This window comes from Pan paniscus, chromosome 12 (assembly GCF_029289425.2).
Source record: "Pan paniscus chromosome 12, NHGRI_mPanPan1-v2.0_pri, whole genome shotgun sequence".
NCBI lineage: Eukaryota > Metazoa > Chordata > Mammalia > Primates > Hominidae > Pan > Pan paniscus.
In genome coordinates this window covers 65659093-65683293 of record NC_073261.2, presented here as the reverse complement: position 1 = coordinate 65683293, position 24201 = coordinate 65659093, and the positions used below count along the sequence as shown (strand labels likewise).

The 24201-nt window shown below is 43.1% G+C and overlaps 1 protein-coding gene across 6 annotated transcripts in view; it reads right to left on the bottom strand.

Moving 5' to 3' along the window:
- Nucleotides 1-878: 878 nt before the first annotated feature.
- LOC100995269 (interferon-induced transmembrane protein 3-like) overlaps nucleotides 879-24201 on the bottom strand; it is a 42782-nt gene continuing 19459 nt past the window's right edge. For 2 of the 6 annotated variants that reach the window (XM_034953204.3, XM_055107905.2), the window contains one exon: nucleotides 1419-2062. In XM_034953204.3, coding sequence (XP_034809095.2) covers nucleotides 1536-1979 — 444 coding nt within the window. In that variant the 5' untranslated portion in view covers nucleotides 1980-2062 and the 3' untranslated portion in view covers nucleotides 1419-1535. Of the gene's footprint in view, nucleotides 2063-15398; nucleotides 15493-18236; nucleotides 18373-24201 lie in introns of all 6 variants that reach the window. The other 4 variants (XM_055107904.2, XM_055107906.2, XM_034953203.3 and 1 more) reach the window with 4 other exon arrangements.

The window sequence follows — 24201 nt, the reverse complement described above, 5'->3', positions numbered from 1 at the left end:
AGTCTCAGATAGATGGGTAAACATATGCAAGTATGAAGCTCCAGGGTGTTGCAGAGGTTGGCGCTGAAGATATGTACCATTGACTGTGTTATCCAGGGGGATTGGTTCCAGGACCTCCTGGGGATACCAAAATCCACAGATGCTCAAGTTCCTGATACAAAATGGTGTAGTAGGCCAGGTGCAGTGGCTCATCACACCTGGTAATCCCAGCATTTTGGGAATCCGAGGTGGGAGAATCACTTGAGCCCAGGGGTTGGAGACCGGCCTGGGCAATATGGCGGAACTCCATCTCTGTGAAAAATACAAAAATTAGCCCAGTGTGGTGGCTCACGCCTGTAGTTCCAGCTACTCAGGAGGCTGAGGCAAGAGGATTGCTTAAGCCAGACATTTCAAAGCTGCAGTGAGCCATGATTGCACCACTGTTCTCCACCCTGGGTGACAGTCTCAAAAATAAACAAAAAAATGGTGTAGTATTTGCATATAACCAATGCATATTCTCCTGTGTACTTTTTTTTTTTTTTTTTTTTGAGACAAAGTCTCACTCTGTCACCCAGGCTGGAGTATAGTGGTGCAAATCTCAGCTCACTGCAACCTCCACCTCCCGGGTTCAAGTTATTCTCCTGCCTCAGCCTCCCAAGTAGCTGAGACTATGTCTCAGTATGTCATCTTGCCTGGCTAACTTTTGTATTTTTAGTAGAGACAGAGTTTTGCCATGTTGGCCAGGTTGGTCTTGAACTCCTGACCTCAAGCGATCCACCCGCCTCAGCCTCCCAGAGTGCCGGGATTACAGGGATGAGCCACTGCATCTGGCTTGTGTACTTTAAATCATAGCTAAATTACTGATATGGTACCTAATACAATGCAAATGCTATGTAAATAGATGTTATACTTTATCGTTTAATTGTCATTCTTGCTATAATGACAAGAAAAGTCTGTACATGTTCAGTACAAACACATTTTTTTTCTGAATATTTTTGATCCACAGTTGGTTGACTCCATATACGCAGAACCCACAGATATGGAGAGCCAATAGATATTGGCAAATAGATGGTATTTAAACCCACATGACCGCATGTCACCCAAGAGAATGTAAGTAGAGAAGAAAGAAAAGAACTGAGCCCAAGGGCACACAACAGTTAGAGGTAAGAAAGAGATGCCAGAAAAAGATACCGAGACTTCAGGAAAGACAGAGAGGGCTTCAAGGAGAAGGGATTAATCGTATCAAATCCTACTGAAAATTTAAGTAAGATAAGGCTTGAGAATTGACCAGTGGATTAGGCAAAGTTTTGACCTTGATAAGAACAGTTTCAGCAAAGTGGCAGGGGTAAAAGTCTGGCTGGAGTGGGTTCAGAGTATAAAGACCTCTGGGCTGAATGTGGAGGACTGAACAGCTGCATTTCTTTCTTTCCTTCTTTTTTCCAGTAACACGTGCACTTTATTGAATGCCATTGTAGAAAAGTGTGTGAGAATAAAGGGCTGATACAGAACTCAGGCCCAGGGTGCAGGGCCCACAATGGACAGCGAGTACCTGGGCGCTACTGCTGGCCTTGGAGATTCTTTATCATTTGAGAAATTGCTTGGAATATTATCATAGAACTACTGGTGAAAAGGATGATGAGTGTTGTGGTCACATGGATGCCCAGGATGAGGGTGCAAACGTTCAGGCACTTGGCAGTGGAGGCGTAGGCCTGGGCCCCAGTCAGGTCGCCAACCATCTTCCTGTCCCTAGACTTCACGGAGTAGGTGAATGCTATGAAGCCCAGATGGCACCAATTCATGAAGAGAGTGTTGAACAGGGACCAGACGACATGGCTGGGCACAGTGGTCTCACTGTGGATGTGGATCACGGTGGATGTCGGGGGAGCAGGGTTGTGGGGCACCCTCAGCACAGCCACCTCATGCTCCTCCTTGAGCATTTCATAGTTGAGGGGGTGGCTGGTGTTGGCGGGAGTGAAGACAGTTTGGACAGCATGGTTCATCGTGTCCAGGGAAGATCAGTTGTGGTCGGGATGGTGGGATGGTTCTCCAGCTGCATTTATTTCTGTTTCCCCTTGAATTCTCACTAAAATGACAACAAAGGGTTTAAAATGCATAAACCTATGGAACAGAGAAAACGAGAGCAGTGATAGGAGAATACGAGAGATGTCAATACAATTTTGGAATCTAGAAAGTAGATGGATGAGGCCGGGCACAGTGGCTCACGCCTGTAATCACAGCACTTTGGGAGTCTGAGGCGGGTGGATCTCCTGAGGTCAGGAGTTCAAGACCAGCCTGGCCAACAAGGTGAAACCCTGTCTCTACTAAAAATACAAAAAATTAGCTGGGCATGGTGGTGTGTGTGCCTGTAGTCCCAGCTACTCAGGAGGCTGAGGCAGGAGTATCCCTCGAACCCGGGAGACAGAGGTAGCAGTGAGCCAAGACTGTGTCATTGCACCCCAGCCAGTGTGACAGAGCGAAACTCTGTTTCAAAAAAGAAAAGAAAAGAAAAGTAGATGTATGAGTTGTAAGTGACTCCGAAGCCTGAAGAAAATTGAAAGTTGAGGATCTATAGTCTAGAGGAGCAAGAATTGGTCTCATTCATACCAAAGAACCTCAGGAAGGTTCAGGAGTTGAAGGTACCAACTACTTGGGAAGGTGAGGTTGCTAGAAGATGAAAGCAGGAATGAGTGAAAATCTTCATAGGAAGAAAAAGACCCCTAGATCTTCTCCTCACCCCCACACAGCTGGGTGACTGCCCCTCTACCACCCAAACAAAAGACTAGAACCTCAGCCAGGCCTGGTGACTCATGCCTATAATCCCAGCACTTTGGGAGGCTGAGGTAGGTGGATCATTTGAGGTCATGAGTTCAAGACCAGCCTGGCCAACATGGTGAAACCCATTTCTACTAAAATATATTTTTTAAAAAATTAGCTGCACATGGTGGTGTGTGCCTGTAATCCCAGCTACTCGGGAGGCTGAGGCAGGAGAATAGATTGAGCCTGGGAGGCGGAGGTTGCAGTGAGCAGAGATTGCAGCACTGTATTCCAGCCTGGGCAATACAGTGAGACTCAAGAAAGGAAGGAAGGAAGGAAGGAAGGAAGGAAGGAAGGAAGGAAGGAAGGAAGGAAGGAAGGAAGGACAGGAGGGAGGGAGGGAAGATTGGGAAGATGATAAGAAAAAACAGGGTAAAAAGACCAGTTTCTCATTGAAAGAAAAAGGAAGAAGAAAGAACGAACGAAAGAAAGAAAGAAAAGAAAGAGAAAGAAAGAAAGAAAGAGAAAGAAAGAAGAGAAAAGAGAAAAGAAAAGAAAAGAAGAGAGAAATATTGGAAGGATGGTAAGAAGAAACAGAGGGTAAAAAGACCAATTCCTTATGCCCCACAACAGGAAGTCAATATGTAATACACAAAACCAAAAAATCAAGAAGTAGCAGTACATATGTTATTTGGGGAAAAAAAATAGAGTTGAAGAAAACCTAAAGAAACAGTTTAAAAATGGAAAGAAGTTGCTTTTGGGGGGAAGAAATTGGATAATCCTTTTTATTCTAAGCCTTGTAAAACTGTTCGATTTTAATTTTTTTACATATTTATAACTAGTTACATGACATTTTAAAACAATACATGTACAGCTTTGATAAAATAAATTTTAATGTTTAAAAAATAAAGAGAAAGAAAGTAAGAGATGAGAGAGAGAAGACAAGTAAAGATGCAACAGGTCTATTGAAAAGTCTGGACTTGGTATAGACAGCAAACAGCTTTAATTTTCTTCCATTGTTGCTTTCAATCACTTTCCAATTGAATTTCATTTTCCTGTTACTTAATGAAATATTGAGCTGATTTCCTAACTTTCTGGTGACTTTCGACTACTAACTCTATCCCATTTTAAGTGCTAATCTCAATAATTTTAATCTCGCTCCCACCCACTCCCACAAGGCAACTGGCTTTTGGAGTTGGAGTGTAGACCCGGAGGAGTCTGTTCTTTTCAACTCCTGCTGCCAGTTTCCTGAGGTGGGATACCTGACCTTGGCTCAGACCTCTTCCACCCCCTCAGCTTCCCCTCCCGCTTCTTCCCTGACAGCCCTGGTCAGTGAGCTCAAAACCTTTCCCTGGGTTTCCTTGAATCACAAAAACCTAACACTCCCAACAGGGAGGACAAGCTGCCTGCTGCAGCCTCCGCTCTGCCTGACCGCCCCCCAGCTCCCCTGTCCCCCTCTCAGATGGGCAGAGGGAGACAGACGCCCAGCTGGAGAAAGGACATCATCTCCTCCACTCGCAGTCACAGGTGGATCTCTGGGACCCCCCACTTGCTTTACAGGAGGAGAACGAAGGGCACAGCTCTCCCCACTAGGCTGACAGCCAGTGTGATCCCTCTATTTTTTTCTTTTTAATATAAACTAAAGAGTGATAGGAAAAGTGAAGTGACAGCTGGGGGAAACAGAGACAGTTAAACCATCTTTTTTTTTTTTTTTTTTGAGACGGAGTCTCGCTCTGTCGCCCAGGCCGGAGTGCAGTGGCGCGATCTCTGCTCACTGCAAGCTCCGCTTCCCGGTTTCACGCCATTCTCCTGCCTCAGCCTCCCGAGTAGCTGGAACTACAGGTGCCCACCACCACGCCCGGCTAATTTTTTTGTATTTTTAGTAGAGACGAGGTTTCACTGTGTTAGCCAGGATGATCTCGATCTCCTGACCTCGTGATCCGCCCGTCTCTGCCTCCCAAAGTGCTGGGATTACAGGCGAGAGCCACCGCGCCCGGCCTAAACCATCTCTTAATACACTTCTTTGTCTCCATCTTTGGCCCTCATCATCAGTTCCAGGACCACAGAGAAAGTCCCACCCAATATGTTATTTCAGGTTTTTTTGGAGTGTTGCTGTTGAGAGAAGCAGAGAAATGGTTGCTGGAGAAGGATATGGGATCAGAGAGGCATTTCCTTAATTTATTTCTTTCTCTTTCTTTCTTTTTGTCTCTTCCTTCTTTTTTTCCTTCCTTTCTTTTTTTTAGGCTGCAATGTAGTGGCACAATCATACCTCATTGCAGCTTCCAGTGAGCACCAGCACACCTAGCTTTTTTTTTTTTTTTTTTTTTTCCATTACTTTTGTAGAGGCGTAGTCTCGCTATGTTGCCCAAGCTGGTCTCAAACTCCTGGCCTCAAGTGATTTTCCCATCTTGGCCTCCCAAAGGGCTGGGATTACAGGCATGAGCCACCATGCTGGGCCCAGGGAGGTATTTTCTTAACTGGGAATTATTGCCACATATTTGTACACTGATGGGAATAACCCAGTAGCGGGGGGCAGACAATGACACAGAGCAAGGGGATGATTGCAGGAGCAAGTCCTTAAGCAGGCAAGAAGGGGTGGACCAGGGAATACACAGTGCCAGTGATAGGAGCAAGGATGGGACATTCATCACAACTCTCCAGGAGGCAGAGCATAGGCGGCTACCAATGAAGGTACATTTGAAGATTCTGAATCATTCTCTGCTGATTGTTTTTATTTCTTCAGTGAAAAAAGGAGCCACAAGCCAAGTGTAGTGGCACACACCTGTAGTGCCAGCTATTTGGGAAGCTGAGGCAGGAGGGTGTCTTGAACCCAGGAGTTCCAGGTTACAGTGAGCTATGATTGCACCACTGCACTCTAGCCTGGGCAACAGAGTGAGACTCCATCTCAAAAAATAAAAATAAAAAATCATGCCCGTAATCCCAGCAGTTTGGGAGGCAGAGGCGGGTGGATCACTTGAGGTCAGCAGTTCAAGACCAGCCTGGCCAACATGGCAAAACCGCGTCTCTACTAAAAATACAAAAAGCATCTGGGTGTGGTGGCACACGTCTATAACCCCAGCTACTCGGGAGGCTGAAGCAGAGAATTGCTTGACTTGGGAAGGCAGAGTTTGCAGTGAGCTGAGATGGTGCCATTGCACTCCAGCCTGGGCAACACAGCAAGACTCCATTTTGAACTCCTCACCTCGGCTTCCCAAAGTGCTGGGATTACAGGTGTGAGCCAACACACCCTGCCGAGACTCTGTCTCAAAAAAATAAAATAATAAAAGACAAAAATTTAAAAAAAAAACTTTAAAAATAAAATAAAATAAAAATAAAAAGAGACAAAAGGAGCCAGGCCAACAGCTAAGAGTGAGAAGGAGAGAGGTGATATTGAAAGGTTGATGACAGAGGAAAAAGCTATAATGTAGTCATTTCAAAGGGGGAGAGCAACTTGACCATGGCAATAAGCTGGACAACTGGACGAGGCTGTGGGCTCCTGACATCCACCATCCTATGTGGGCTTTTTTCCGCCACAGCTAGCTGCTCAGGTGCAGGCAGGGAATGGAGGGTGAGGGGTGCTAAGTTCATCAGAGTTGGAGTTTTGCCAGGGAAGTGTGGATGGAGAGAGAGGCAGGTGAATTGAATGTCATATCAAGGTGTGATGTCAGGGATGAACCACGGAATCCAAACTGATCAAGGTGGGAAGAAGGGAGACAAGGAGGTCATAGAAAAGCGAGTAATTGAGGGGAGGTCGGTGGACTGGGGTCCCAGTGGGAAGAATGCTGGAGCATGTCAAGAGACTGAACATTTGGGAGTTTTCCTGGGATTTCCTCCATACCATGAAACACTTGTTCCCACTGTTCTTGCTGTAATTCCCTAGCATTGCCTCACTTACCATCTTTCTGTGGGTCCTCTTTATGTTAGGTTAGTAGCCTCTGCCACCTCAGATGTATGCCTGCCTCAACCTCTCTGATACATGAGATTCATAGCTTCCCCAGACCTACCTCACTTTCATTAGGGAGGAAACCTATTTTCTTTCCTCATTATCCATTTTATTTTTATTTTTCTTTAAGATGGAGTCTTGCTCTGTCTCCCAGGCTGGAGTGCAGTGGGGCAATCTCAGCTCACTGCAAACTCCGCCTCCCGGGTTCAAGCAATTCTCCTGTTTTGGCCTCCCAAGTAGCTGGGACTACAGGCGTGCACCCTCGCGCCTGGCTAATTTTTGTATTTTTAGTAGAAACGGGGTTTCACCATGTTGGCCAGGCTGGTTTGAACTCCTGACCTCAGGTGATCCACCCGCCTCAGCCTCCCAAAGTGCTGGGATTACAGGCATCAGCCACCACACCTGGCCTCATTATCCATTTTCTTCCCCTCTCTTGGTTCTCTTTCTCCCTAACATCCACCTCTCTCTCCGTGGGCCACCCAGAGGCCTCATAGAAGCTTTCTTTCTCCAACCAACCCATTGACTCCTCTTCCTGTGGTGCCTCCCACACCACCATGGTTGTGTCCTAGTTTTTCTATTGACTTCTTTTCAAATTTTTGTTCATCAGATCAGAACGAGAAGTGGTTGCAGATAAAGTTTACAGGAGAAGGGTGTGACCACCATCCTCTTTACAGGAAATAACTGGCAGTCGTAGAGAATTAATCCAGTCTGCAGCTGGGCAAGGTGGCTCATGCCTGTAATCCCAGCACTTTGGGAGGCCAAGGCGGGCAGATCACGAGGTCAGGAGATCAAAACCATCCTGGCTAACATGGTGAAACCCTGTCTCTACTAAAAAAATACAAATATTAGCTGGGTATGGTGGCGGGCGCCTGTAGTCCCAGCTACTCGGGATGCTGAGGCAGGAGAATGGCGTGAACCCAGGAGGCAGAGCTTGCAGTGAGCTGAGATCATGCCAGTGCACTCCAGCCTGGGCGACAGAGCCAGACTCCATCTCAAAAAAAAAAAAAAAAAAAGAGAGAGAGAGAGAATTAATACACTCTGCAACACCTCATGCAGTCAGAGAGAGAGAGCATTGTCTGCGTGTATCTCCCATGGTAGTAGAATTCCCCAGGGTCTGGCTTGCTTGGCAAGGGGCTAATGCAGGGCAGTAGCCGACAATAGCTGGCTCTGGGTGTCCACTTAAAAGCCCCAAAACTCATAAGGAATCATGGGTTATTAATATGGCAAGAGGACGAGAGAGATTTGTTTCTGCACACACCTGAGATCCCCCTGGCTTCAAGTTTTCCAAATTTGCTTTAAAATAATTGTTCTGTTTCCTATAGTAGCAACAGTTTTATTGTAGCAAAGATGGTTCACTGGATCTGCTATGGTTAGACTGTGTCCCCTCCAAAATGTAGCTGTTGAAACTTAATGGCCGATATGGTTTGGCTCTGTGTCCCCACCCAAATCTCATGTCAAATCGTAATTCCCCATGTTGGGGAGGGTCCTGGTGGAAGGTGATTGAATCATGGGGGAGGATTTTCCCCTTGCTTTTCTTATGATAGTAAGTGAATTCTCATGAGCTCTGGTTGTTTAAAAGTGTGTTGCACATCCCCCCCTTACTCTCTCTCTCCTGTTGCCATCTAAAGATATGCTTGCTTCCTCTTTTCCCTTCCACCATGATTGTAAGTTCCCTGAGGCCTCCCCAGCCATGCTGCCTGTACAGCCTGTGGAACTGTGAGCCAATTAAACCTCTTTTCTTTATAAATTACCCAGGCTCAGGTAGTTCTTTATGGCAGTGTGAGAATGGACTAATACAATGGCCAATTGATAGTGGGGCCTTTAAGAGGTGAGTAGGCCATGGGGGCTTCTTCCTCATGAATAGGATTAAGGCCTTTGTAAAGGAAGCCTCACACAGCATTCCTCCCCTCCATAGCATACAGCAACAAGGTGCCATCTTGGAATCAAAGAGCAGCCTTCACCAACCAAACCTGCTGGTACCTTGATCTTCGACTTCCCAGCTGTGAAAACTGTGAGAAATAAGTTTGTGTTCTTTATAAATTACCCAGTCTCAGGTATTGTGTTATAGCAACACAAACAGCTAAGACAACATCTCAAAATTTATTCTCTTCTTTTTAAATAATAGCAGCCTGGGCGACAGAACAAGACTCTGTCTCTTAAAAAAAAAAAAAAAATTATAACAAAGGTAAGTCTGAATCTTCTTTCTGAATTTCTGGAGTCTACAGTTGCAATGGCTAGATCCTATTCCCAAGCTTATAGTGATAAATGAATGTCTTTGGGTAAGTTACATAGCAAATACTGGAGTAATTGAACAATAATTTTTGAATAGCAGTCTTTAAACAGAACTAGTAGTATTTAATTCTGAGTATTCCAACAGAAATGGTTTCCTTTACAGTATGCCATCTTGCCCTTTCCCCATTTGTATTGTTATTGCTAAACCACCCCCATTTTAATTATCATTTAATTATCTTCATCTACAGTTGAGTGCCCCCCTTCTGTTGGAAAGCTTATTTTATACAAACCAAACCATGGGTAATTACCTATCAAAAGCAGATTTATCTAAATTCCCACTGAAACTAGATGAAGCAGTTCCCTTAAGTCATAAAATCATTCAAAATTAGATCCAGGAAAAAGGACGGCATTGAATTTGAATTTATAGAATACCAACAACATCATAAGTACCATCGGGAATCAATGCCTAGTCATATTTCCTGCTAGGGGAGTATAGAGTCTTAGTTCTAAATTCATCCTCCAGAATGTAAATTGTGGCAGGTACTGTAGGTGGAATCATTCACCATCTTTTCCCAGCCCACATTATCTTGCCTTTATCTACTATACAGACTGGGGAGGCCAGGCACGATGGCTCACGCCTGTAATCCCAACAGTTTGGGAGGCCGAGGTGGATGCATCATGAGGTCAGGGGTTCACGACCAGCCTGCCCAACATAGTGAAACTCCATCTCTACTAAAAATACAATAATTAGCTGGGTGTGGTGGCACACACCTGTAGTCCTAGCTACTTGGGAGGCTGAGGCAAGAGAATTGCTTGAACCCAGGAGGCAGAGGTTGTAGTGAGCAGAGACCACACCATTGCACTCCAGCATGGGCAACAGGGCAAGACTCCATCTCAAAGAAAAAAAAAAAAAGACTGGGGAAAAAATTAAAACCTCATTTTTCTCAGCCCCACCCCATTCCCTTGCAGTAAGGATACACCATGTGACACAGTTCCTGTCAGTGAGACACATGTACAAATCCCCTATTTAAAAACACAAACTAGCCGGCTGTGGTGGCTCACCCCTGTACTCCCAGCACTTTGGGAGGCCAACGTGGGTAGATCACTTGAGGACAGGAGTTCAAGACCAGCCTGGCCAATATGGTGAAACCTTGTCTCTACTAAAAATACAAAAATTAGCTGGGCGTAGTGGCATGCACTTGTAATCCCAGCTACTCAAAAGGCTGAGGCAAGAGAATCGCCTGAACCTGGGAGATGGAGGTTGCAGTGAGCCGAGAATGCACCACTGCACTTCAGCCTGTGCCGCAGAGTCAGGCTCCATCTCAAAAAAATAAAAACACGAATTATCAACATTTCCACTTCTAGGTATATTCCCAAAAAAATTGAAAGCAGGGACTCAAACAAATACTTGTTCACCAATATTCATTGCAGCATTACTCACGATAGCCAAAAGGTGGAAACACCCCGTGTAGATGAATGGATAAACAAAATGTGGTATATATACACCTATGATGGAATATTATTTAACCATAAACAGGAAAGAAATTCTGCTACATGCTACAATAGGGATAAACTTTAGAAACAATTATGCTAAGTGAAATAAGCCCGACACAGAAGGACAAATACTGCATTATTCCAATTATACGAGGCACCAAGAATAAGCAAATACATAGAGATAGAAAGTAGAAGAGCGGTTACCAGGGGCTGGGAGGAAGGAGGAATGGGAAGTTGTTGAATGTGTATGGAGTTTCTGTTTGCAATGATGAATCAGTTCTGGAATAGACAGTGCTGGTGGCTGCACAACATTGTGAATGTGTATAACGCCACTCAATCATACACTCAAAATGGTTACAGTAGTAAACATTTTGTTATGTAAGTTTTACTACAAAAAAATACAAATTTTTAAATCCTTATGCCTATTTTCTACCTAACAAATTGTTAGTCTGGGTCTCTCAATCCTCTATTTTGTATAAAGATTCCATATGTTACTGACTTTAAATAGGATTCTAGCTTACTACTGAAGGTGTTTTGAAGGCAGTTCATTTTACCTGAGGCTAACTAGAAGTAAAACCAATAATAAATAACGACTGACCAGGCGTGGTGGCTCACGCCTATAATCCCAGCACTTTGGGAGGCCAAGGCGGATGGATCATTTGAGGTCAGGAGTTCAAGACCAGCCTGACCAACATGGTGAAACCCCGTCTCTACTAAACATACCAAAAAAATTAGCCGGGCATGGTGGCGGGTGCCTGTAATCCCAGCTACTCATGAGGCTGAGGCAGGAGAATCGCTTGAACCCAGGAGGCAGACGTTACAGTGAGCCAAGATCACGCCATGGCACTCCAGCCTGGGCAACAAGAGTGAAACGCCATCTCAAATAAATAAATACAGAGGTCTGTGGCTCCCTAAATATCTGCTTTGCTTCTCCATCTTGAAGACATGGAGAACATAAGGGATTGGAGAGAAAGAGGAGGAAATATGTGCAACCTTCCATTTTGTGCTGACCAAGGCAGGAGCACCCACAGGAGGCAGGAGATGCCTGTGGCAGATGATCAGGAAGGAGAAATATTCTTTCCAGAAGCTTAAGGTGTTCCTCCATTTGGAGGCTTCTTACCACAAGATTTAACCTGCCTAGTTGGGAATCACGTTGATGACACGCGGTGCTAACCAGGAGTAGAAGCAGCTTCTCCTCCCCACCCCACCCTACCCCCAACTTCTCTGGACTCTGGGCCCCTGCTTGACACAAGGTTTTTACTTGGTAATAATAATTAACTAACATTTATGGAGTGCTTCCTTTGCCAGGCACTGCTATAAGCATTCAATACATATTACCTTCTTTGAATCTTACAAGATTCTTATAAGGTAGATATTATTATTATTATTTCCATTTTATAAATGAGGAAATGGGAGCAAAAAAGTTCATCTGTCCAAGGTTGCAGATTACAAGTGGCAGAGCCAGCATTCAAACCCAGACAGTCTGACCCCAGTTCCCTCTTACTTAAGCATTACTTTGTGCTGCTTCTTATTATCTTACAGATAATTTTCTTCTCTGAGTAGTATCTCAGTTCCCAGCTGTGTTTTAACTTCAAAATATTTTTAGCTAGTATCCTCTCTGCCATCGTCATAGGTTTACAGAGAAACAAAAATAATGTCTGTGTGTGTGTGATTATACAAATCAAATAACTTCTATTTCATAATTATATTAATTAGGGTAACATTAGCAGCTGTTATGGATACAACCCCAAAGTTTCATTTGCCTAACACAATGAAAGACTAGTTCTTGCTAAAGTGCAAAATAGGTGTTCCTAATCAGAGGATGACTCTCTCCTGACAGGCTTCCATCTTATGGCTTCCCCTTCTAGGAAAGTCAGAGATTCTAAGGACGTCATGCTCTTCTGCATCAAGCAGGAAAGAGAAAGAACTGGAGGCTCATCTGTAAAAGATTATTACGGTCCAGGCCTGGAAGAGGCACACATCACGAGTTCACATCCCACTGGCCAGAACTCAGCTACTTGAGAAGGTGAGGTGGGAGGATCACATGGCCACACCTAGCTGCAAAGAAAGCTGGCAAATCTCAGCCGGGCACGGTGGCTCACACCTGTAATTCCAGCACTTTGAAATGCTAGATAACTAATCAGAGGTTAGGTAAAATGGACCACCAACAAGTGAAGACTTTCCCTAAAACGCCTCTCAAATTCATCTATCATTACGTACCCTTATGCCTATTTTATTTTATTTTATTTTATTTTATTTTGTTTTGTGTTACGGTCTCATTCTGTTGCCCAAGCTGGAGTGCAGTGGCATGATCTCGGCTCACTGCAACCTCTGCCTCACGGGTTCAAGTGATTCTCCTGCCTCAGCCTCCCTAGTAGCTGGGATTACTGGTGTGCACCACCACACCCAGCTAATTTTTGTATTTTTGGTACAGATGGGGTTTCACCATGTAGAGCAGGCTGGTCTGGAACTCCTGACCTCAAGTGATCTGCCTGCCTCGGCCTCCCAAAGTGCTGGGATTACAGGCATGAGCCATGGTGCCTGGCCCTTTATGCCTTTTTTAACTTTACAGATTAAAAAACCACAAGTATGGCTGGGCTTGGTGGCTCACTTCTATAATCCCAGCACTTTGCAAGGGCGGCAGATTGCCTGAGTCCAGGAGTTCGAGACCAGCCTGGGCAACATGGTGAAACCCCGTCTCTGCAAAAAATACAAAAATTACCCGCCTGTAGTACCAGCTGCTCGGGAGGCTGAGGTGGGAGGATCACTTGAGCCTGGGAAGTCAAGGCTGCAGTGAGCCGTGATCATGCCACTGTACCCCAACATGGCTGACAGAACGAGACCCTGTCTCAAAATAAATAAATTAATTAATAAATAAATGGAAAATGCAAAGCCACAAGTAATATGACACTTTGAAGCTTTCACTGATTACTCCCATAGAGAGGTATCAGCTAAGGTCCGGAAGATTTAACCAAGCACAGCTTCCCCAGCTATCAACACTTTTGAGAAGTGTTTTGATACTTTTTGATAACGTTTGTGGGCAAACATTATCTTATGATAGATAACATCACAATCTCAAGGAGCAAGAAATCAGGCTATTATTTTAGCCCCTTTTCTGTTTAACCTGTACTTTAATAGACAGATACGACTTTTAGGTCACCTGAATGCATGTCTATGTGTCACACTAGATAAAGAGGGGATGATAATGGGGCTTCTGTATCAAAACTAGGAATAACCCCAAAAAGCAATTGGTCTAAATGTCTATGACCAGAAGAAAACGCATTTCCCATAACGAAGTAAGATGATAGTTAAGATATGTTAAGGCATGGCTTTTAAAACATATTAGCAGCATATGATGACTTTTAAAAAGAAAAAACCCATTCCTTAAAGACCTAGCATGAAATATACATAAAGTGACTTGATAGTTGCCAAAAACATCTCTTGCAACTATGCCCAAAATATGTACATATTTAAGTAAAGGCCAACAGGCAACATTCAAAAACAAAAAGAGTAACTGCTATGCTCAGGCAACATAATTATGAGTGGCTTATTTTCTCCTTTCAACATTTTCTCTAATATTTTTACATCTTATTCTTAACTATTTGTTTCTAATTTATTGCAAAAGAACAAAGAAAAAGAAGAATCCTTTCTTGTTCTTAACACAGCTATAAGAAGCCTTCCATTCTTCAGTAGGAGACAGTCACTATTTTCATCAAGATTGGCAGAATAAGTAGTTCTAAAGTGAAGTGTAGAATTTTTCAAAATTATAGTCCCCTGATCAAGACTGGGGGAAATTAATTTTTTAAAGCATGAGAAAAGAACACTTTCCTAGAGGATACACAAGCACTGGTCAGTCTTTTCCTAACACTGAGGATGCCCAAAGGCTGCTACTCTGACCAGCACTTTCATTATTAAGAAGCTGAGAGGTGAGGCTACTCTTTGACTTAGAGAATATTTTATTGGCAGAAGCTCCGAAGAGATCCTTTCTTTAAATATTCACTGTGTTCAGCGTACTCTATTACCTCAGGGATTTACTGAGAAATCCAAGAAAGTCTGTTTTGCATCCTTAGGCAAAGGTTAGCTATTTCAGGGGGTTGGTGTATGTGATGTGTTTTCTTATGGACACCATAATTCTGTCCCTGAAAACCCCTTTTTTCTACAAGGCCTTTTAAACTTCCTGAATATCTTTGAGATTCTTAAGCTCATCAATGAGTATCAAAAAGTGCTACCTGTGTCCAAATCCACAATTTCTCACCTTCATCAAAATATCTGCCTTCATTGCCCTATTAGATCCCAGAGAATCTTTGTCTCACTTACTTGGATATCACTTAAAAATCCAAGAAGATGTAGGGACATTTGAAGCTTACCTGAGAAGTCGAGTTAGAAATTCAGGGCTCTCTCCTTTTTTTTTTTTTTTGAGACTGAGTCTCACTCTGTCACCCAGGCTGGAGTGCAGTGGCGTGATCTCAGCTCACTGCAGGCGCCTGCCACCTCGCCCGGCTAATTTTTTGTATTTTTAGTAGAAATGGGGTTTCACCGCGTTAGCCAGGATGGTCTCAATCTCCTGACCTCATGATCCACCCGCCTCGGCCTCCCAAAGTGCTGGGATTACAGGCGTGAGCCACCACGCCCGGCCTGCTCTCTCCTTTATTCTTTTTTTTTTTAAGACAGAGTCTTGCTCTGTTGCCCAATCTGGAGTGCAGTGGCATGATCTCTGCTCAGTGCAACCTCCGCCTCCCAGATTCAAGCGATTCTCCTGCCTCAGCCTCCTGAGTAGCTGGGATTACAGGCATGCACCACTACACCCGGGTAATTTTTGTATTTTTGATAGAGTTAGGGTTTTACCATGTTGGCCAGGCTGGTGAAATCTGCCTGCCCCAGCCTCCCAAAGTGCTAGGATTACAGGCATGAGCAACTGCGCCCGGCCTGAATGTCTTTAATAAATGTAACGCCACTATAAACACCAACTATGTGGCCAGGCTATGTATGCACTTACTTTTGAAAAGAGCTTTCCCAGGAGGGAGCTGTTTTGTTCTCATTGAGTAGAACAGAGTTCTTCCAGGAAGAAGACAGAGTTTAGAGAATGAAAGCTGAAATGTTAAAAAATTTCTACTAAATCGGATAATCTTCAACTAGGAAACAATAAAATATACAAAAGTCATATGCAGATACTTAAGTTATAAAGTGAACCATTAATATTTTGCCAGCTATACCTAATGACATATTTTGATTATCAATTACTTTCCATTCAAATTGTAAATCTTTTTCTAAGAATGAAAGAACTAAAAGCATGAGAGAATCTGGCCATCTCTAACAGGAACAGATTATGATACTTAACTCCAAACTTGTGTTAGATAACTTTGATCTACACGGGACACCTGGGATGTAGAATATATTTCATATTTTGTTATTAATGATCATCCAGAGATGTCCTAGAAATTTTTTTCTAGTATCTATGCCTTGTTTTTCAGACTAATACAATCCAAGATTGTTCTAAAGATGTTTAATTTCAGTAAACCAGGTATTTATACAAGATTTTCCTCATTCAATCCAAATATGTACATATTTTTACTGTAAACTGGGATAAAAGCAGGTTTAGCCACTTTAGTTTGAACTTTAGTCTGCTTTTCACTAAAATAATGGAGCTGTATAGTAAAATTGTACTATTTCTCATCAGTATTATCATTTGTTACTAACGAGAAGTTCTTTAATATCAAATGTGTTTCGGAAGAAGAGGGGCAGTTTTTTTGTTATTGTTTTTGTTTTTTGTTTTTTGTTTTATTTTGAGACGGAGTCTCGCCCTTTCTCCCAGGCCCAGGCCGGAGTGCAGTGGCGCTATCTCAGCTCACTGCAAGCTCCGCCTCCCAGGTTCACGCCATTCTCCTGCCTCAGCCTCCCGAGTAGCTGGGACTACAGGCGCCCACCACCGCGCCTGGCTAATTTTTTGTATTTTTAGTAGAGAGGGGGTTTCACCGCGTTAGCTAGGATGGTCTCGATCTCCTGACCTCATGATCCGCCTGCCTTGGCCTCCCAAAGTGCTGGGATTACAGGTGTGAGCCACCGCGCCCGGCCTAAGGGGCCAGTATTTTAAAGATAACTTTTTAAAGGGACATTGAATCTAACTCAAATTGAAATTTCTAAACTTATTCTTTCCTTTCCCTACCCAGAAATATCCCCTAGAGATCAAACCCATTCATAATAAGAAAAATGCAAATTACAATCACACTGCCATGCTGAAATATATATTTTTACCTATAAAATGTACAAAGATAAACAGCTTTGGTCATATACTGTGTTACAAGTATGGGAAAACAGGCACTGTTATATTTTACTTAACAGGAGAGGAAATTGATATAACCTCTATAAAGAACAATTAGACAATAGATAAGTATTCTTTTTCCTCTGCAAATCTTTTATTTTTTATGTTTTGTTATTATTATTATTATACTTTAAGTTTTAGGGTACATATGTGCACAATGTGCAGGTTTGTTACATATGTATACATGTGCCATGTTGGTGTGCTGCACCCATTAACTCGTCATTTAGCATTAGGTATATCTCCTAATTAAATGCAGAAACCATTTGGCTGAGAAATTGAACTTCCAGGGACTTATCATACAGATATGCTTGCACACATGCAAAATGACATATGCACAAGGCAATTCATTGAAGCATTGTTTGAAATAGCAAAGGATTGGAACAACCCAAACACAATGGAATACTGTACCACCACTAAAAAAAAAAAAAAAAAAAAGCCATAAATCTGTATATAAAAATTTGGGCCAGGCGTGGTGGGCTCATGTCTGTAATCCCAACACTTTGGGAGGCCGAGGCAGGTGGATCACCTGAGGTCAGGAGTTCAAGACCAGCCTGACCGACATGGCAAAACCCTGTCTCTACTAAAAATACAAAATTAGCCAGGCGTGGTGGTGCACGCCTGTAATTCCAGCCACTCGGGAGGCTGAAGCAGGAAAATTGCTTGAACCCAGGAGGTGAAGGTTGCAGTGAGCTGAGATTGCGCCACTGCACTCCAGCCTGGGCAACAAGAGGGAAACTCGGTCTCAAAAAAGAAAAGAAAAAGAAAAAAAAGAATTTGGTAGGACCTCTAAGCAAGGTGCAAAAGAATGTATACAGCATGGTAGCATTTGTGTAAGAGACAAAAATGGTATATATGTCGTGCCTCTGTAATGCGTCAACTTGACTAGCCTGAACTACATTTCCCAGAATTCCTTTCCCAATTTGTTTCCAGTTAAGGTGGGCCTCAAGAGACACTTCTGCATGAGGTTTCAGAGGCAGAAGTGAAACAAAGCCATTTTAATTTTTATGCGGAAAAGGTGGAAGCAGGCACTTTTGTAGTTCACACACAATGCTGTGTATCTGTTGGCTCATCTCTTTGGCGTGGAGAGCATCAGCTGACCTGCAACTACTTCACCTTCCCCTGGATTCTTCTTCAGCAAGCGTCTCCAACTCTGGGCTCAGATGTGTGCTTTGTGTTTTGTTTTGTTTTGTTTTTTGTTTTTGAGACAGAGTCTCACTCTGTCACCCAGGCTGGAGTGCAGTGGCACAATCTCGGCTCACTACAACCTCCACCTCCCAGATTCAAGCGATTCTCCTGCCTCAGCCTCCTGAGTAGCTGGGATTACAGGTGCCCACCACCACGCCCGGCTAATTTTTGTATTTTTAGTAGAGACAGGGTTTCACCATGTTGGCCAGGCTGGTCTTGAACTCCTGACCTCATGTGATCCGTCCGCCTCAGCCTCCCAAAGTGATGGGATTACAGGAGTGAGCCACTGCACCCAGCCAGATAGAGGTTTTATATGAGGGATTGGCTCACTTGAGTATGGAGCAGTCCCATGATCCACAGTCTGCAAGCTGGAGGCCCAGGAAAGTTGGTGGTGTAGTTTCAGTCCAAGCTCCAAAGCCTGAGAACCAGGGGCCAATGGTGTAAGCCCCAGTCTGAGTTTGAAGACCTGAGAACCAAGATATAGATATAGAGAGAGAGATAGATAGATGATAGATAGATAGATCCTATTGGTTCTGTTTTTCTGAAGAACCCTAACTAATACTTAGGATTTCTCTGTCTAGAATCAGCCTAGGCAAATATAAAAGAGAACAAAGCTGATAACGTTGGTTCTCATGTGTCCTTTGTCCTTTGCTCTTTCTACCACTCTCTGTCAAAGGACCTCATTTGTTGGGACACTTAAGATGTATAGTACTAAAAGGCACTGGGATGCCCTAAGAGAACTAGTCCCTCTTAAGGCCTTTATGTAATCAGCCTATATAATCAGCTGTGTAATCCGCATCAAGTAGACTCTATCAAAGGTAGCTCATCTCTCAATGGTTTGTTCAGTCCAGCTGAGATCAACCATCCTGCATATAATCAGAGTTCCTTGAGGGTTCAGGACTTTGGAAATAATACAGTTTCAAGAACCAAAATAAGACTTGTGGTAAAGATGATTATCGTTAATAACTGTATAACTCTTAACAATTTTCAAACTACTTCTATATGCATTGGCTCATTTATGATTTATATATTAATAGCAAATATTAATTACTGTATATCCACATTGTACAAAAATTTCAGCATACTCTAGTCTCTCCTGAAGGACCATCATTAATTCCACTTTACAAATGAAGAAATTGAGGTTTAAAGACATTGAGACTCACCCAATATATTCGAGTAAGTATCACAATTAAGACTTGAGCCCAGCTGGGGACGGTGGCTCACACCTGTAATCCCAGCACTTTGGGAGGTCGAGGCAGGTGGATCACCTGATATCGGGAGTTCGAGACCAGTCTGACCAATGTGGAGAAACCCTGTCTCTACTAAAAATACAAAAAGTAGCCAGGTGTGGTGGCACATGCCTGTAATCCCAGCTACTTAGGAGGCTGAGGCAAAGAATGGCTTGAACCCAGGAGGCAAAGGTTGTGGCGAGCCGAGGTCCTGCAACTGCACTCCAGCCTGGACAACAAGAGCAAAACAAGAAAAAAAAAAAAAAAGAAATATATATATGTATATAAACATGATTAAATCTATCTATGTACTGTTTCTCCTTGTGCAATTTATAATAATGCAGTATAACATGTAGCTAAAATAATGGGGCCTTTTTTTTTTTTTTTGAGACAGACTCTTGCTCTGTCATCCAGGCTGGAGTGCAGTGGCCCCATCTCGGCTCTCTGCAACCTCCGCCTCCCAGGTTCAAGCAATTCTCCTGCCTCAGCCTCCTGAGTAGCTGGGATTACAGGCACGCACAACCACGCCTGGCTAATTTTTGTACTTTTAGTAGAGATGGGGTTTCATCATGTTGTCCAGGCTGGTCTTGGACTCCTGAACTCAAGTGATCCGCCTGCCTCAGCCTCCCAAAGTGCTGGAATTACAGGCATGAGCCACCGTGCCCAGCCTTAATATATATTTTTAAGCAGTTTTTGGTTCACAGCAAAATTAAGAGAAAGGTCCAGATTACAAGCGTGAGTCACCACACCTGGCCCAGGTTATATTTTTCTTGAGTATTATTACCTTCCTTTAGTTTAAACCTTCCTATGTCATTCTGTTATAGATGTACCTATTGTAAGAAGCATAATCAAATCTGGTAGCTACTTGTCTTTCGATGTATGAATTTAATTTACTTATATTTGTTGTTTCAGTAATCTATATAGACTTATTTCTACCATCATTTTTTTTCTTTACTATTTGCAATTCTTTTTGTCAGTTTTTTCTCTTTTCTTCCCTGTCTTCTGTTGCATTGATAAATTTTTACAACTTTACTTCACTTTCAAAATCTGTATTTTGTTTTGTTTTTGTTTTTGTTTTTGAAACAGAGTCTCACTCTGTTGCCTAGGATGGAGTGCAGTGCAATCTCCACCTCCAGGGTCTCAAGCAATCTGCCTACCTCAGCCTCCCAAGTACGAGTGACCACAGGCACTCACCACCACGCCTGGCTGATTTTTGTATCTTTTTATAGAGATGGAATTCTGCCATTTTGCCCACGCTGGTCTTGAACTCCTGGGCTCAAGTGATCCTCCTGCCTTGGCCTCCCACAGTGCTGGGATTACAGGTGTGAGCCACATTGCCTGGTCAAATATTTAGCCTATATTCTTCACCATAAGTTTTCAATAACATCTAAAATTACTTCCTATTTGTATCCTCTTACTGATTATAAAAAGCACATAAAGGCTGGGCACAGTGGTTCACACTTGTAATTCCAGCACTTTAGGAGGCTGAGGCAGGTGAATCACCTGAGGTCAGGAGTTCAAGACCAGCCTGGCCAACATGATGAAACCCCACCTCTACTAAAAATACAAAATTTGCAGAGCATGCTGGCAGGTGCCTGTAGTCTCAGCTAGTTGGGAGGCTGAGGCAGGAGAATCGCTTGAACTCGGGAAGCAGAGGTTACAGTGAACCGAAATGACACCACTGCACTCCAGCGTGGGTGACAAGAGCGAAACTCTGTCTCAAAAAAAAAAAGAAAGTTGGCAAAATGTTAATTATTGCTAAAGCGGAGTAATGACTACAGTATTTTACAGGACTTAGAATAAACTATCTATTGAACATACACACAATCTTTTGTTTTGTTTTTGAGATGAAGTCTCCCTCTGTTGCCCAAGCTGGAGTGCAATGGCATGATCTTGACTCACTGCAACCTGCGCCTCCCGAGTTCAAGCGATTCTACCTCCGCTTCCTGAGTTCAAGCGATTCTCCTGCCTCAGCCTCCCAAGTAGCTGGGACTACAGGCATGCGCCACTATGCCCGGCTAATTTTTGTATTTTTAGTAGAGACGAGGTTTCACCATGTTGTTCAGGCTGGTCTCGAACTCCTGACCTCGTGATCCGCCCACCCTGGCCTCCCAAAGTGCTGGGATTACAGGCGTGAGCCACCATGCCTGGCCCTTTTTTGTTGTTTTTTAAGAGACTGGGTCTCACTCTGACGACCAGGCCGGAGCACACCAGCACAATCATAGTTCACTGTAACCTGGAACTCCTGGCCTCAAGCAATCCTCCCACCTCAGCCTCCTAGAGTATTAGGATTACAGGCATGAGTCACTGCACTCAGCCATGATCTTTTTATTGAGGGGAGTTATTATTTTTATTGTTTTATAAAAACATACAAAAATGTGTTTTATGGGGGACTGTTCAGCCACATAAATACATATCCTGATATATTTCATCTGCACCTGTGCTTAGTCTTTCGGTCAGTTGGTTGCTTATGTTTGTATGCCATGCTTTCCCTCTGGGTGCACTTTTCTTCTTGAGGAGCTTCTTAACCATCTCTTCAATGAGAGCCTGTGACAAGTTTTACTTTTATTTTTGAATGATAGTTTAACGGGGCATACAATTCTAGGTTGATGGTTGTTTTTTTTTTCTCAACAAACACTTTCATAATTTTACGTCTTTGTCTTCGGCATCTATCATTGTTGATGAGAAGCCAGCTGTCAATGTAGTTGTCATTCCTTTGTAGATAATTGGTTTTCTTCCTCCTTCTGGTCACTTCTAAGATTTTTATTTTTATTTTTTCTGAGACGGAGTTTCACTCTTGTTGTCCAGGCTAGAGTGCAATGGAGTGATCTTGGCTCACTGCAACCTCTGCTTCCCGGGTTCAAGAGATTCTCCTGCCTCAGCCTCCCAAGTAGCTGGGATTACAGGCGCGTGCCACCACATCTGGCTAATTTTTTTTTGTATTTTTAATAGAGATGGGGTTTTGCCATGTTAGCAAGGCTGGTCTCAAACTCCTGACCTCAGGTGATCTGCCCTCCTTGGCCTCCCAAAGTGCTGGGATTACAAGCGTGAGCCACCGCTCCTGGCCAACTTCTAAGATTTTTCTATTTATCTCTGATGTAGTGTCACAATGTGGCCAGTGCGTGGGCTTATTTTCATATATTCTGCTTGGTATTTGGGATGCACTTTCATTTCAGGATGCATATTATTTAATTCTAGATTTTTTTCAATGCTAGAATTTTAAAATGTTTAATTTCCTCAGTTCTCCTTTCCAATCTACTAATATTCTAATCCTTTCTGATCTGAGTTTGTCCCAGCTATTGACTTCTCTTTCAAGAGCTGCATTTTTATTTCCATTTGTTTTCCTTATATGGATAGTATCCTTTAATTTTTCCTTTTGAGAATGTGACATTGAAGTTGAGAAAGTAGAAGCCATGGGAACCGGCAGGTCTGGAGTATTCCTGGCAGAGAGGATACCTTTAGGACTGTCTTCTCCTTTACCAGCATTTACTTTCAACTTGACCTATAAGCACAGCTTGATTAGCCAGCACATTGACCAAATCTAGAGGCTTCTGGTGCTCTATCCATGCACGTATTACCTAGGTTCAGGGTTGTGAGTAATGTGATCCATAGACCTTCTGAGTAGCTGACGGGGTCTTGGTCTCATTAAGTGAGCATATACTAACTGACAGAATCTCTACCTCTATTAGGCCAGTTTAGCCATATTGTATCCCAGAGATAAACACAGCATGAGCTGACTGAGCAAGACTGCATGGTTTCAGTTGGAATGAACAACAAAAGGCAAATTTTTATATTTACTTATTGTTCCCTTTTTTATTGACCTATAAATGTCCACGTGTTCCAGCACCATTTGTTTTGTTGTTGTTGTTTTGTTTTGTTTTGTTTTGCTTTTAACAGATAGAGTCCCATGATGTTGCCCAGGCTGGTCTGGAACTCTTGGGCTCAAATGACCCTCCCACCTCAGCCTACCAAGTAGCTGGGACTATAGCGACACACCACCACACCTGGCTTAAATTTTATTTTTGGTGTCAAATATGCACTTTATGGAAACCAATAAAATAATTCTATACATATAAACAAAACAGTTAAATATCACTTAGCATGATCTTGATTGTATATAAAAGCACAAACTTGGGCATTAAAATCACATGGCAGTGCTCACAAAGGTATTATATGGATGATTTGGATGCTCCAAACTGTACTAATGTTGGTTTTTTGGGGTTTGTTTTGTTTTGTTTTGTTTTGAGGCAGGGTCTTGCTCTATCACCCAGGTTGGAGTGCAGTGGCATTATCATAGCTCAACTGCAGCCTTGAACTCTTGGTCTCAAACAATCCTCTCACCTCAGCCACCTGAGTAGCTGGGACTGCAGGTGCATGCCACCACAACAAGCTAAATAGTTTCTTTTTTAGAATATTTAATTTGCAACCAAAAAAAGTTTAATCTTGGCTAGAATTTGAAGATACCCAGTTGTAGAATTATTGCTCCCACTCCCTATAGATGACTGAGTAGCTGGCTGAGTCTTGGCCTCGTTAAGTGCATGTATACTGACAGACAGAATCTTTACCTCCAGTTGGGTGGCAGTGGCAGTAGGCAATTCTAGTGTTCTTTTCCTCATGCCACGTCACCTTCAATACCAGAGTCAATCCCACTGATGCCTCTTCTCTCCCTCTTCCCTTCCTCCTTCTCAACAATTACCATTCTTACAATTGCCCATTTTGTGCCACAGGACAGTACTATACTTTCTGACTGAGAAATTAACATATCCACATTTCTTGTATTATCTAATAAAGTGAGCTTTACTATCAGTCTGTCAGACCACTCGGGTGCTGACACACAGCACAGGTAGGTAAGGCGATCCCCTTGGCACAACCACACAGTTTGCTTACACATAGCACAATGGGCCCACTGGCTGTATGCGTGCCATCCACCAACCTTGAAGTCATGCTGAATGTTTTTCTTTTATAAACTTAATAGTGTTGGCTTTGTCTAGCATTCGTCATCCTCATTTTTCACAGTGCTTCTAAATTAAGAAATATTTAGATCAAAAGAAGCTGACTAATCTACA